Raw genomic sequence first — 15,126 nt, forward strand, 5'->3', positions numbered from 1 at the left:
TTTCAAATAGATGTCAGTTTTTAAAAGGGTATTACATATACATAGCAAAAACCAAAAAACAAAACCAAAAAAAACACCAAATTTGCTGATATGTAAGGGTGTCCTACATACTGTCTACTCCAAGCTCATTCCCCTCCCCAGTTTTGGGGCACATTTCTTGTGTCCCTTTCAGAGGGACGTATGTCTCGTTTGTCCTTTTCTCTCCCTTCCCACCATTCCCATTTAAAGATAATAATTTCTGTACAGCAGAATCCGCCCTCTTTTGGTGTAAAGTTCTGCGAGTTTTGACTGATACATACATTCACATAACCAACACCTTCGTCAAGATACTGAATGGTTCCATCGTCTCCCCCCGCCCCCACCCCTGCGCCCAGATCCTCTGGACCCTTTTCCAGCCCCTCCTCAGTTCCAGCCCACTGATGTGTCCACTGCCCGGACAGTTTTGGCTTTTCCAAGATATCATGTAAATGGAATCATAAAGCATGTAAGACTGGCTTCTTACACTCAGGACAAAGCGTTTGAAATTCATCCACATTTTGTGGTTGTTAACACTTAGGTGACTGCTCAGTGGGGTTCCTTGTGTGCAGGTATAATGTTTATCCATTCTTCACTCCAGGGACAATTGGATTGTTTCCTGTGTTGGGTGATTACGAATGTAGCCACTACAAACATTTAAATACAGGTCTTTGTATGAACACCCGTGACTTCTTTGTTTTCCATTTCACCTGAGTAAACCCTTAGGCTGTGTGGTAAGGATAAGAAGGGCATGTTTAACTTTATAAGAAACTACCGAACTTTTCTAAACCAGCTGCCATGTTCTGCCTTCCCGCTGTTTGGGTCTTTCCTTTCTCTACAAAGGACTTCTGTTCTGTAGACACTGCCCTGCCTCTTGCTTGTTTCACTTATTGCTACCCTGGAAGTGATTCCAACATCAGCGTGCATGGAGCTACGTTGTTTTTTGCAGCTGCAGAATATTCCACGCCTCAATCCCCCGTAATTTATTCACCTGGACCTCTAGGTTGTTTCCAGTCCTTTGCTGTTATAAACCCAGCGGGTAATGTCCTGTAGAGTGAAGATGACCCTTGTCCAGATATCCATGTACACAGAGTCTCTCTTGTCTGCAGGATGATTCCTAGTAGGAGAGATAGTGGGTCAAGTTGCACTTGCCTCCTTTGCTTTGAGTCACCTCTTCTTAAGTAATTTCTGGAGATCTCCCTCTAGGGGAGGCATCATTGGGGGCGGGGTGCATTACACTTATTCCAGAGGGTCCAACCAGAGGATTTGGACACAGCTACCCCCTCCCCCCAATACTCCATGGAGTTATTTAGAGTTCAATTATCAATCTTCTCAACAGGGCATAGTGGAAAAGCCTTTTGAGGTCAAGTTTCAGGAAGGTTGTGGCTGCTTCTGCTAGTGTAACTGGAGGCCAGGGGCTTGGGAACCTTTAGGGAGAAGTGAGAGGGAATTGGGGCCAGCAGTCCAAGGTAGCTTGTCAGGGAGAAAGAGAGGGATGGACGAGGGACTTGTGTGTTTGGAGGAGGAAGGACTGGTGCGTGTTGTCTCTGGAAGGTCTGGGTGGATGGATGTTCCTTACACAGCTTGCACTTGTCCCGGAAAAGTGAGCAGCCGCTGGACTGCTTGGCAGTTTCTCAAAGAGGCTGCCATTGTCTTTGGCAGAAACAGCCTGGGCGGTGGCCCTTTGAGCGTGAGCTGCTGGGACTGCGTCTAGGTCTGGGACTCGGTCAGTGTCTGTGAGAGGGGGCCAGTGGAGGAGTACGGGGAGAGGAAAGTCCTCCATCTGGTCATTTTCATCTTGCAGAACCTGTGGTTTTCATTATTCCTCCCGGGGAGGGGTGGGGGCCCGTGGCTGGCCCAGTGGCATTTCTATTAAATAAGATCAAGTACTTGGAAACAGAATGGGAGACACCCAGAGGTGGCTTATCATTATCAGAGCATAGTCTGCAAAAGTTAAAAACACAACTTTTACGTAAAAGGAAAAAAAAAAAAAAAGCAAAAGAACACCCGTCAACACATTTCTTTTAACTCTTTAGTGAGGGGACCCGCAGGATGGCAAAGCCAAAGGGTTTGCTGTCACTGAATCAGGATTGCAAAGTTCGATACAGGGCTGTATAATGTCCTCTGGGGCCACAACACTGCCGTCTCTGGGAGGTTGTGTCTTCTGGTGGATAAAAATCATTTACAGTGTGTCCATCTATGAGATGACATCGGACTCCCTGGGAATCTAGGCGCTGGTAGGAATAGTAACTCAATCCCAGGTATTTTTCCCTGAGCAGGGACTGGCCAGCCATCCAGCCCCTTGCCTGCTTCTCGTAAAGTTTTATCGGGTATAGCCGCGCCAGTGTGTACGTGCACGTGCACGTGTACGCGCACGTGCACGTATCTTCTTTGGGGCTACTTTGTGACCCTTCGCAGAAAAAGCTGGCCAGGGGCTCTGCTGGGGAATGAGACAACTCTCAGGTGGGCTCCAGCATAAAATTGGAAACTCCTGTTGTCAGTTTCCGGCCCTTGTGCAAGTGTTGAGTATTTTTTCTTGGCATTGTGTAGGCCGGAAGGCTTATGTGTTTGGGAAGTTTTTGTTGGGTCTTTGCTATTGCTACTTTTGAACTCAAGGGCTGACCCTCGGACACAGCTCCAGCCCAGGAAATAGAGCCCTTCCTGTTCTCACATGTGCCTTCCCAGAGGGTAGGGTCTTTGTGGGTCCTAGATAATTGTCTGCCTTGAATATTGCTTCCTGCTATTGAGCCTCCGCCCTTGGTCCTGCACACCGATCATTCATAACAACGACGATCATAATAATAGGACCCGTGGTGGCCAGCTTACAGCAAACCTACACGTTGATCAAAGAATCCTGCACTGGGGCACCTGCATGGCTTGGTGGTTGACCATCGGACTCTTGATCTTGGCTCAGGTCTTGATCTCAGGGTCACGAGTTCGAGCCCTACGTTGGGCTCTGTGCTAGGCACGAGTCTACTTAAATAAAAAAAAAAAACCAGAACAAACAGCCCCCCACCCCCCCGCCCAAGAATCCAGTGCTTTATCCGCATCATCTTGTTGAGTTGTGAGACATTAAGGGACCATTATCTCCACTTTACAAACCAGAAGACTGAGGCTGTTGCTTCTTTAAGGAAATCTTGATGGTGTGCCTGTCTGGTGGTGGGTGCTGTGTTGCCCAAGCTGAGGGCAGATTGCTTCTTCCTTGATGCGTGGACCCTGTGGATGGCCACGGTGATTCTTTATATCGGGAATAATCAGATTCAGAGCCCAGAGACCTACGGTTTCACTTTGGCCCTGCTGCTTCTCCAAAGGCCTGTGGTCTTATTTCTGTGAAATGGAGACACGTCCTTGTTCTCTGCTCCTCTACTGCTTACTCCTAACCCTGCTGGAGTCTTTGTTAGAATTAAGTGAGAATCTAATGGGTAATATGTAATCCCTAAAAAACCTACACAGACCTTCTCCCATTACCTGCCTTGCTCCTGTTACAGCTGGTTTGTTCTATCTGGGTCCATGGCGTAAAAAATCAGAATATGCCCCATGCATAGATGCTCCAAGTTTTGCATTTGTGTGTAGATTTTCATGGTATTTGTGGAGCCCCTGTAATGGGGGGTTGGATCGTGGGTGCATCCTTGAGCCAGTGGCTAAAAATGGGGTACTTGGACGTACTCCAAAGTCATTCCTTTTCCTCCTCTCTAATCAGAGGTGTCCCAACGAAACTCCAGCTGGTGCACGCCCCGTCTTAGGAGTGGTTGTTCTAGGAGCTGGTGCTGTGAATGGTGCAGACACAGCCTGTCCTCCAGCCTTCCCTTTAGACAGACAGTCAAAAAACAACCAGACTAATTTTTGAGAGTGATAAATACTATAGGATCAGATAATGTGTTAGAACATGGTTGAGCTGGGGGGAAGTAACTTCCAGTGGGGAGGTCAGGGAAGGTCTTTTCTAAGGTGCTGGGACCTGAAGGACAAGAAGGAGCCAGTCATGGGAGGACAGTGGGGAGGGCCCTCCCGCCAGCTGGAACAGCAGATGCGAAGGCCCTGAGGTAGAAGTGTGTGTGTGTGTGATGTGAGCAGCAGTGGGGGTGGGATTGGGGAGCAGGAAGAAGACCCAGATGGCTGCTGCCTGGGGCTGGGAGAAGGACTCCGAGAGGCCAGCAGGCTAGACCACAAGAGACCTCTGGGCCTTGGCAAGGAGTTTACTCTCATTCTCTAATCCTCTGGTATCGAATGCAAGAGCCAGTAGCTACCAGTGGCTGGTGAAATTAAAACTGGAATACAAAGAAAGATTTAGTTCCTCAGGAGAAATTGGAACCGTTGTGTCCTCTTGGTGGGAAAGTAAAATGGTGCAGCTGCTGTGGAGAACAGTATGGCGGCTCCTCAAAAAATTAAAAAGAGAATTACTCTGATTCAACAGTTCTGCTTGGGTGTACATCCAGAAGAATTGAAAGCTGGGTCTTGAAGGTCTTCGTGTATCCATGGTCTTAGCAGCATTATTCTCCATGCCGCAGAGGTGAAAACAAGGCACGTGCCAGTTGATGGATAAATGAATAAATAAAATGTGGCATATACACATCGTCAAATGCTATTCAGCCTTAAAAAGGAAAGAAATTCAGACACCTACTACAGCACGGATGGATCTTGAAGACCTTACAATCTAGTACATCATTTCACTCCCAGGAGGTCCCCAGAGTGGATGGTGGGAGCCAGACACTGGGTGGGTCTTGGGGAGTCAGTGTTTTTTTTTTTTTTTTTTTTTTTTTAAAGATTTTTTTTTTTTATTTGACAGAGATCACAAGTAGGCAGAGAGGCAGGCAGAGAGAGAGGGGGAAGCAGGCTCCCCGCTGAGCAGAGAGCCCAATGCAGGACTCGATACCAGGACCCTGAGACCATGACCTGAGCTGAAAACAGAGCCTTAACCCACTGAGCCATCCAGGCTCCCGGGGAGCCAGTGTTTAGAGACAGAGTTTCGGTCTGGGAAGATGTGAAAGTTCTGGAGATGGGTGGTGGGGATGGGTGTGGGACAGTATGAGTATACTTTGTACTGCTGAGCTGTGCCCTTAAAAATGGCTAAGATGGTCAATTTTATGCTTCGTGTATTTTGCCACGATTAAAAAAAATTAGTTCCTCATTGCATTAACCACACACAAGAGCCACAGGGGAGAAGTGGCTGCTGTGTTGGACAGCGCAGCTGGACAACGGTCCTGTCCTTGTAGCAAGTTCCATCAGACAGCGCTGCTCCTGTGTGAATGCGGCTCCAGGCGCCCCTTCTGTTTCCTGGAGCCTGTTTTGGGGGCCCAAAGTTGCTGCAGCAAAATGCCTGAGGGCTTGGGGTCAGTAACACTCCCAGCTTCCGGACTGTGTTTCAAGCCGTGCAGAGTGCATGAGCAAAGAAAGCAACTCCCAGAACGGGGCAGTGCCATGGCCGATGTCCGTCCGGCCTCAGGGAAACCATTTGTCTATGGACAGATTTGCTGACAGCCTGGACAGGGAGGCCTGATGCTGAGGGACCGAAATCAAGGGGTGGTCAGGAAGGGATGAGTAGTGAGACGTGGGGAAAAAGGGGATGGGTCACAAGCTGTTGCCGGAACTGGGGGCAGAGTCCAGCATTTGGTGGACAAGTTCATTGCGGGGGACCAGAAACTCCCCTGGCCACGAGATCAGAGGGAAGCCTCTGGTGTCCCCATCGGTGGGACCTTCTGTTTTCTTCCTGTTCATTATCTCCTTCAGGTTGCAGCAGACACGTCTCCTCCCCTTACTTCCAGCCCCGTGCTGTGGCTTATATGATTGCGCCAGTTTAAGTAATGAACCTGCCTCCTCCATTGGACCCTGTGCTCTGGAAGGAGGGGCTGCGGCCACCTTGTTCCTTGTTCCTTGGCTGGAGCATCTAGATTGGGGCAATCAGGTGTCTATTGAAGTGACAAATGACCTTAGGGTAACTTGCTCCACCTTCTCGTGCCGTGGTTTCCCCATCTGTAACACGGAGGCAGCGGCTCTAACACCATGTCTGTGCACACAGATACCGCAGAAGCCTGCTAGAACAAGCTTGTGAGACCTGACTGTCGGGTTTTCAGGACAGTTGTCAACTATTAAAGAAACCGTTATGAAATGTACATGATACAGACTTACCGTGAACAAATCACCTTAAAAACAAAAGCAATAAATACTCAGAACTCACTGCTTCTGATCGCCTCGCCACGTTTTTTGATTAGGCTCTTGGGTTATTTGCTACTATTGTAGTCATTCGGTGGAGAGGCTGCTGAAGGCTGGGCTGCTCGGTGTCTCTCATCAGCTCCCTGTTGAGCAGCATTTTGTTGGTAGCTTTGGATGGCCCGAGGAGCGGGTGTTTACACCAGGGCGATGTGCAGGAGCTGTGAGTCAGAGCCTGTCTGCCTGCCTGTGGTCTTACACACTTGCAAGCACACCGCTGGCCGGGGGTAGTGGGGCTGACTTGGGTTAACAGTCACGCCTGGTGTAGAGCGAGTACTGTAGAAGGGAGACCGTGGCTGGTTTTCTTTCGCTTGGCTTGCTGTCCCTCATCCAGACTTGCCGTCTCTGCGCACGGCCATTGCTGACCGGCTGTTTCCTCTCTCCCTCCAGTTTGTCCCACCATCTGCAAGTCGCACGGCTGCACCTCGGAGGGCCTTTGCTGCCACAGCGAGTGCTTAGGCAATTGCTCCGAGCCCGACGACCCCACCAAGTGCGTGGCCTGTCGCAACTTCTACCTGGACGGCAGGTGCGTGGAGACCTGCCCGCCCCCCTACTACCACTTCCAGGACTGGCGCTGTGTGAACTTCAGCTTTTGCCAGGACCTGCACAACAAGTGCAAGAACTCCCGGAGGCAGGGCTGCCACCAGTACGTCATTCACAACAACAAGTGCATCCCCGAGTGCCCCTCTGGTTACACGATGAATTCCAGCAAGTGAGTCCCGGGTGCAGCTTCTGGGAGGGTGGGGGGAGGCATGGAGGGGGCGGGCGGCATCTGCTAAAACTGTGAAAAACCAGAATTAACTGGCATCGAGCGAGGAGGAGGCTGCCGAGTAGTGATCTGCCTGGGTCTGTCGGAGGCCATCTCTGCCTCCTGGTTTGGTCCTGGCCTTTGGAGCAGGGAGTCGACGAGAGAGTGAGTATTTTCCCATCTTCTGCACTATTTTTTTTTTTCCTGCACCATTTTTAAAGTTTTTCTGTGCTTAGCTTGGGGGAACAGAAGACAGAAAGACAAGGAGTCCTTGGTTCCCCCCCTTTGCATGGACAGGACTTTCCCCAGTGTTACAGCTGAGGGCAGAGCTGAGTTTTTTAGGTTTTCTGCCTGCTGGAGCCACTTAGTATGGGGAGATTAGCCTGGAGCGCAGGGAGGAAGAGACTCTGGATTGTTCTAGACTCTTCCCAAGACTTTGGTGCAATTTGAAGGACAGCACCGTCCAGCCGTTCCCTAGTGTTCGGGTGAGGAATATGGTGTGAGTCAGACTTCCTACACACATCACAGGCTTTTTGTTCATGTTGTTAAGCTTTTTAGATGAGCTATTTCGGTGTCTCAGGGCTGTAACCAAGTTTGAAAAATCTGTTTCCTGGTTTTTGTGTTGAGGGTTTGGGAAAAAAAAAACCAAAAAAAAAACAAAACCCACCCCACGAAACAACAAAAAAAACCAAATCAGAAACAGACGCACGTCAAGGGGCCTTGAGCTGATCTGCTTACGTAAAAAAATCTTCCTCTGCGGACTTGAGAATTAGCCAAGCGAACGTGTTCTGGTGGGAAATTTTATTTCCCCGGGTGGAGTGGGTGGGAAGGAAAACAATCTTTATTTCGGTTCCTATGAGCCTCTCTCTGAGTGTTTGTGAAACCTGCAAGTACAACATGTTTTGTTTTACTTGTTTTTGATAAAACCTATCAAGTGGCTTTGTTGACCAAAAATAGGCTTCTATAAATCACCTTTGCATGCCAGACAGAGCCTTTTTTTTTTTTTTCCCCCTGGCTAGTTTATCAGTCAGGTTGGGAAAATGACCATATTCCTTTTGATTCATTTCTGTTTTTTGTTTTTTCTCCATGTTTGAAATAAAACATGGATATTAACGTCTTCTGGCGAGATGTTTGTTTAAAAGACACTGGCTTTAAATAAAAGGTATTTTTTTTTCCCCTTGACCGTAACTGAGACCTGAGATGGAGAGGAGATTTCTTTGATGTGCTTGCTGATGGGGCAGCAACCCCTCAAACCCAAACCCTGGGAAGCTGGCAGCCTGTCCTGTGATGTCTGGGACCTTTACTGAGGGAAGAAAGGCAAAGTGAGGAATGCCAGTTAGAACTTGCCATAGCAATATTTTACTTTGTTGGTTAAAAAAAAACAAAAACAAAAACAAACATTAGCTTTCCTTCCAAAGCTTTTCTTCCAGAGCTTTTATTTGCTGAAAGACTTTAGTGCTCTCATTTTCTAATGTGGTTTGATACCAAATAGAACCAGATAGGTTTATCTGGGAAATGGTTTCTGATGGTTTTGGAACAGAGGTCTGGGAACCCATGTGATTCATTAGAAAGCCTCACAAAGGTGACTTTGAGGTTCCTGGTGGGAGCACCGGGGTGCTCTTTCCTGGGATGAGGAGGGCTTGATCTGTGGGATGAATGTTAGAGTGTGGTGGGTGTGGGGCATCCCTGTCTCCCCCCACCCTCCAACAATGATCTTTGCCAGCCATACAGGTCCCAGCTGAAAAGCCCCTTCCCTATTTGACTGCCCCATCTGAATGAGTGTGCAGCCACTCCTTGGCACATTGCACAGTTTTCACTCTTTTCCCAGCATTTACCGCTAATTGCTATCTTAAGTGCCTTTGCCACCTGACTGTAGGTTTCACGGTGTATCAGTGAGCTCTGTCTGTGTAACAAACCTCCCAGCACTTAGAGACTCAAGACAACACTCATTTCTGGTTTGTAATGATTTCTGGGGTTGACCGGTGGTTTGTCCAGCCTGGGCTGCACCTAGCCTCTCCTATCTGGAATGGGCGGCTGAGGCCTCTCCCGGTGTGGTTTCTTAGCCCAGCAGCCAGCGAGGGCCTGCCCCAGTGTGCACGTACTTATCGACCCTCTGTTTGCATTAAATTTGTTAACGTCCCATTGGCCAAAGCAAGTCATGTGGGCAAGCCCAGATTCTCTGAATGGGGAGTATGCGCCCTTCTTGTTGGGATAGGCTGCAGACAGCTTGTGGCCTTGTAATCTCCCACGGTGAAAGTAGATCGCCTGTTTCCTTCACTCATGTATGCCTTCGGCTTAGGATGGGCGCTGGCAAAGGGCCAGATAGTAAATATTTTCAGCTCTGAGGGCCATATGGCCTCTGTTGCAGCTATGCAGCTCAGCCCCTGTAGGGCAAGAGGACCATAGATGATACGTCAACCAGTGGGCGCGGCCGGGCTCCCACATAATGGTATTTACAAAGACAGGTGGCTGGCCAGATCTGGCCTGTGGGCCATCATTGGCCGATCCCTGGCGTAGAGTATCACCTGTCACCTTACAGGTGCTCAGGGAGTTATTTGCAGAATCAACAAAAGAACCCAAACATTGGGTCCCTGTTCCACTTCCGCCCCAGCTGTTCTAATGTCAGCCAGGTGTCTGTGGGGCACTTCTGACCCCAGCCACGCCGAGTGAGCATCGGGCTGTGCCCTCCACAATCCAGTGCTCGCTCCAGACACCAGCCACGCTTCGGGGTACCCAGGCCACCCACGCTTCTCCTCGGCTGGCTATACATGTAGGGGTTCTCACATATCCTTTTCAGGTTCAGTAATTTGCTAGAACAGGTCACAGTACTTAAAAAAAAAAAAAATCCATACCATTCTGTCAGTCCCAAGCCCGTTGATGGTAGCACCCTTGGTTAGGGACGCTGGCAGGGGTCGGCCAGGGGGTACAGTCGCTCGTGGAGAGCTCCAGACGTTTCCCCGTCAGGGCCCCTGTTTATTGCTGGGCCAGCCCTTGTGGTTCTTCCTATGATCGCTCGACGCACTTCAGCAAAGACTATCTGGGAACTTTGAGAAATGAGGGCGATGACTCAGGAGTCCTCACAAGAGGGCACACGGCAGCCTCGGGGGCCACACAGTGAGGTCACGGGGAAGGAGAGAGAGAGAGAGAGGACCTGCGGCTCTGCCTTTGTTAGGACCCGAGGGCGGGTGTCCACGGTTTTGTGGGTTCACCCTTTCCTGGTGAATTTAAAGCGTAAGAAGAGGAATTGGGGTGGGAGGGAGACGTGGGGTCCCTCGGGCAGTCAACCATCTAGGCCCCCAGAGCTTTCTCAAAGAGGGGGCTTCGCGGGCGGGGCAGCCGAGTTCCATATCTGGCGTGTCGCTCGGGGCTGGGTCTTACTGCTGACGGAACGTTGATTCCAGCCGGACGTTGGGAATCAGAGCTGGTCAGTGTCAGGCACTGACCCTGCACACATTCCCAAGTACAGCTTCGTCCTTAATTACCGTGGAGATGCCCAGCTCTGCCCCGTGGAAATTTCACGGAGCCGGTGTCCAGAATTTCCCCTGGGCTCTCATTACAGAGCTGTGATCTGAGGACTTCTTGACCATGTGATTGAACGCCCATCTTCAGTGGCTGAAAAACCCACAAATCGGATCCCACCTTTGGTCTTCTGGGTGACCGGCCCCCATCCCGCAGCTACACGGGGACCCCCTACGCTGTTCCCTCGGTAGCATAACAAAGGGGCTCCCACCTCTCAGGGAATGCCAAGAGCCTTTGAAGCTCTGTGCCAGGACCTGGGACTGCTGTCACCAAGGTCATTCTGAAGAATTGGATATGCCAGGGGTGTGTGACCGACACCAGTAGCAACAATGATACCGCTAATGAGAAATGGTCATCAGAGCAAGGACTGGTGATTCTTGTTCTCTACATGCCACGTGGTTTAGACGGTTTCTCCCCCTGGGAAGTTTGGTAAAACCCTCTCTGGACTAACTTGGGTGCGTGCCCACCACCTCTGAATCCCCGGGGATGGGTAGAAGGTGGTGTCCAGCCTGGCCTGGATCCTGTGTCTTGCCTGGACCTCGGAGTGCTGTGCTGGCCAAGAACCCACCCCTTCAAGGACCACTGGCTATGGTCAGCAGAGCCAGAGGCTGCCCCCGGTCACACACTGTCCTGTGCCAGGCTGTGTTACAGGTGTGGGCACATCGTACCCGATGCAACAGTAAGCACCTGGTCTCCTTGGGAGCGGTGGCCGCAGTTCTGCCCTGTGGGAGCAGCCCCACCATGGTACGGGGCAGTGGAAATCCTCCGAAAGGCCCGTCAGCTTGGAATAATTGCCATCACGTGATAACACCCAAGTCCCATCCCTTCGGTGTGATGGCATGAGTCCTGCCTCTTCGGGGTAGAACCGGATCCTCCTGGGGGTGCAGAGTGAATCCCATTACTTTGGGGTATGCAGGAACCCCGTTGTTTTAGGGGAGAAGCGTGAGTCCCCTAGGACTAAGCTGTAGGACTTGCTGGCGTGGAGGACGGCACACACCTGCCCCTTTATGCGGTGGTTCTTACTGGGTGTGATTTGTCCCCCTGTTGGCAGAGGGGACGATGTTTGGAGACATTTTTGGCTGGCATGGAGTCGGGGAGGTCCAGGGGGGCTCCTCACCACCTTCCAGTGCCAGGACACGCTCACCACAAAGAATTTCTCCTGCCCTGCATGTCAGCAGTGCTGTGGTTGAAATGCCCAGCCTTAGGGTAACAGTGTAAGTTCCGTCCCTCGGGCCCGGTGCAGTCCTGGCATGTGGGGTCCTGGGTGCCCTGACCCCCTCTCTCCACTCTGTCCTCAGCCTGATGTGCACTCCATGCCTGGGCCCCTGTCCCAAGGTCTGCCACATACTGGAAGGCGAGAAGACCATTGACTCGGTGACGTCCGCCCAGGAGCTTCGAGGCTGCACTGTGGTCAACGGAAGCCTCATCATCAACATCCGAGGGGGCAGTGAGTGCTCTGGGGGCGGGGGGCTGCCCCGGGGGCGGGGACCTACCTTCCCAGCTGCACACCGGGGGAGGAATTTGAGGAGTTGGCTTCCAGACTGAAATTCAAATTTGTGGCTCAGTCCTGGCCCCGCCCACCTGGAGATTCTAGTTTTCCAAGTTGGGAATTGGCATTCTGACTTGGGAATTGGCATTTTTAACGAGTAGGCCACGTGCCCTGTGGCAGGTCTGTGGGCTGTGTTTCCAGAAATGTGGTTGCAGGCAAAAAAGGCATCCTTTTGTTTATATTTTCAGCAAGCATTTATCGAACGCATACTCATAGCGAACAAAGCAAAACCCCCCACGATGGGTCCTACAAATGAACACATCAGTGTATGACGTAAACTTGGGGTGGTCCCCACCATGGAGGGAAGTGAAGCAGGGAAACGGGGTGTGGGGGGGAGCCGAGATCAGCGATTTTTTCTTATAAAGGGCTGTAGAGTAAATACATTCAGCTTTGCAGGCCTCATGGTCTCTGCCACTGTAGAACTTGAGAATGAAGGGGCGTGGCTCTTTTCCAGTTAAACGTTATTTACAAAACGGACTGGAATTTCAGCCACTGGGCTTCCTGTCATTTGCCAGCCTCTGAGATAGATAATAAAGGGGTGTGCTGTTTTTGAGGGGGTTTCTGCTCTGAAGCAGGATGCCTTGAGCTGGAGATGAAGCAAACCAAGCAGATCTATGAGAGAATGATATTCCGGGCAAAGGAGGAAGCCAGTGCAAAGGTCCTGAGGCAGAAGGATGCCTGGCTTGCTTAAGGGGTGGTGGGGAGGCCCGTGTGTCTGGAGGAGGGCAAACAAGGTAAAGGATGAGAAAAAAAAATGCACTGGTCACTTACATAGGGACTTGCAGACCCTGCGGTAAAGGCTTGGATTAGTATTCTAAGTTTGATACATTTTGAGCAGGGCATGTTGAAGTCACTTGCAACCTCTAGGCTGACTCCTCCGTATGGGTGATTATGGGAAGATTAAAATATTTCTGTAGAAGCTCACAGGGTATTTTCCCCTTTCCTTAGACAACCTGGCAGCTGAGCTGGAGGCCAACCTTGGACTCATTGAGGAAATTTCCGGGTATCTGAAAATCCGGAGATCTTACGCTCTTGTGTCACTTTCCTTTTTCCGGAAGTTACGGCTGATTCGAGGAGAGACCTTGGAAATTGGGTATGTGGCCTGGTTCTGTGTGCGGCCCGGGTGCTTGCTAGGAGGTTCACGAGTTAAAGCGACTGAGGGGTTTCTGCCAAAACATGGAAACACCTGTGTCGTGGATGGACAAATGGATAAAGATGGGTCCCGTACATGCAGTGGAATATCACTTAGCCGTAAAAACGAAGGAAATCCTGCCATTTGTAGCAACGTGTACGGACCTTGAGGGTATTATGCTGAGTGAAATAAGTCAGAGAAAGACAAATGCTATAGGATCTCAGTTGCGTGAGGAATCTAAAAACAAAACCACAAAACCAAGCTTCGAGACACAGAGAGGAGATTGGTGTTACCAGAAGCAGGGGTAGGGGGCAGGAGGAGACAGGAGGAGACCGTCCCCGGGGGTCAGAGGGGACGGACTTCCAGTCATAAAAATAAACAAGTCCTGGGGTGTAATGTACTCATCGTGACCATTGTTAACAATACTGTATTCTACATTTGCAAGTTGCTAAGAGCATAAATCTTTCTAAAGAGCATAAAATTTTCTAAAAAAGATTTTATTCACTTATTGGACAGAGAGCACAAGCAAGGGGAGTGGTGGAAGAGAGAGGAAGAAGCAGGTTCCCCACTGAGCAGGGAGCCCAATGCAGGACTCGATCCCAGGACCCTGAGAACATGACCTGAGCCAAAGGCAGACGCCCAGCTGACTTCTAACATTTACTTTCTTAGCAGCTTTTAAATATGTGATACAATATCATTTTGTGTACTTACAATGACAGAACTTAGGGGTCTTAAAGCCCCCAGAGAATCTTAGGGGACAGTGCCTGGAGAAGCCTTGAGAGGAAGGAACGTGCTGGGACGTGTGGAGAGACCTAGCCAAGGAAGTAGATACGGTCACTCTTGGGAAATCTCAGGGGGTACAACTCAAGCTCTGTGCCCTCCAAGTGTGCTCTGGGCTTGGTTATGAGTCGGCGCGCTGCCTTGACCGGGACCCTGCCCTCTACCTTCTCACCACTTGGTCCCCCTTGACATTGACTCTTCCTTGCTGAAATTCTCATCTCTGGCCCATAGGATTCTCCTTTTTGGAGATACTCTCCCTGCCTCCTCCTCTCCATGCCAGGCCCCTTCACTCCACCTGCCTTTGAGACTTGCCGTGGGGGGCTCCCAGCCTTGGCTGTCTCTCTAGCGATCTCCTACGTGTGCTGAGTCCGGCTCTGGCTAACCCTCGAGCCTGTCTCTAGCCCGGCAACCCCCAGAAGCCTCAGATGCCACAGATACAAAATGGAACTCCTCTCCTGGCCCTAGTTGTCCATCTTCATTTCCCAGATCCCCTCCCCTTGAGGTCTACTGACTCTGTTTAGGTCAGTAAGACAACAGAAAGCCAGACTAGCTGTGTTTGCTGCAGATGGGGATAGTAGACGCACGAGCGACAAGTCTGAGGAGGGCTGTCCAGCAGGGACCCAGGTTCTGTCCATTCCGTGCTCCTCAGGGTCACAGCTCCAGCCGCGGGCCCGCTATCTTGGCGTTGGAGGTGATAAGCCAGTGAATGACGGGGCTTGTGTATGTTTCCGTAGGAACTACTCTTTCTACGCCTTGGACAACCAGAACCTAAGGCAGCTTTGGGATTGGAGCAAACACAACCTCACCATCACTCAGGGGAAACTCTTCTTCCACTATAATCCCAAACTCTGCTTGTCAGAAATTCACAAGATGGAGAAAGTTTCGGGAACCAAGGGGCGCCAGGAGAGGAACGACATTGCCCTGAAGACCAACGGCGACCAGGCGTCTTGTAAGTGGTGATGTCCTGGTCCTTCCAGCCCGCCGACCAGATAAGGTGTCCACCCTCCTCCTTGAGGACTGGCCCCCGGGTGGGGGGTGTCGTTGCCTCTCAATGAGCTGGAACAACTCTGGGTCATAGAGTCCTTCTGAAATACGGAGGACAGGTGTATCTTATCTTAGTGATTAGAGAGATAACAGTGCCTGATTCTGGCAGATGCCTCATCTGCATTGAATGAATGA

At 50.6% G+C, this 15,126-nt stretch overlaps 1 protein-coding gene across 4 annotated transcripts in view; it reads left to right on the forward strand.

The window, feature by feature from the left end:
• INSR (insulin receptor) overlaps window positions 1–15,126 on the forward strand; it is a 125,477-nt gene that overhangs the window by 72,159 nt on the left and 38,192 nt on the right. For all 4 annotated transcript variants that reach the window (XM_032883877.1, XM_032883878.1, XM_032883880.1 and 1 more), the window contains exons 3-6: window positions 6,610–6,931; window positions 11,785–11,933; window positions 12,984–13,128; window positions 14,682–14,896. In XM_032883877.1, the coding sequence (XP_032739768.1) occupies window positions 6,610–6,931; window positions 11,785–11,933; window positions 12,984–13,128; window positions 14,682–14,896 (831 nt within the window). The remainder of the gene's footprint in view (window positions 1–6,609; window positions 6,932–11,784; window positions 11,934–12,983; window positions 13,129–14,681; window positions 14,897–15,126) is intronic.

Source organism: Lontra canadensis, unplaced genomic scaffold (genome assembly GCF_010015895.1).
Source record: "Lontra canadensis isolate GAN:19392208 unplaced genomic scaffold, GSC_riverotter_1.0 scaffold88, whole genome shotgun sequence".
Taxonomy (NCBI): Eukaryota; Metazoa; Chordata; class Mammalia; order Carnivora; family Mustelidae; genus Lontra; species Lontra canadensis.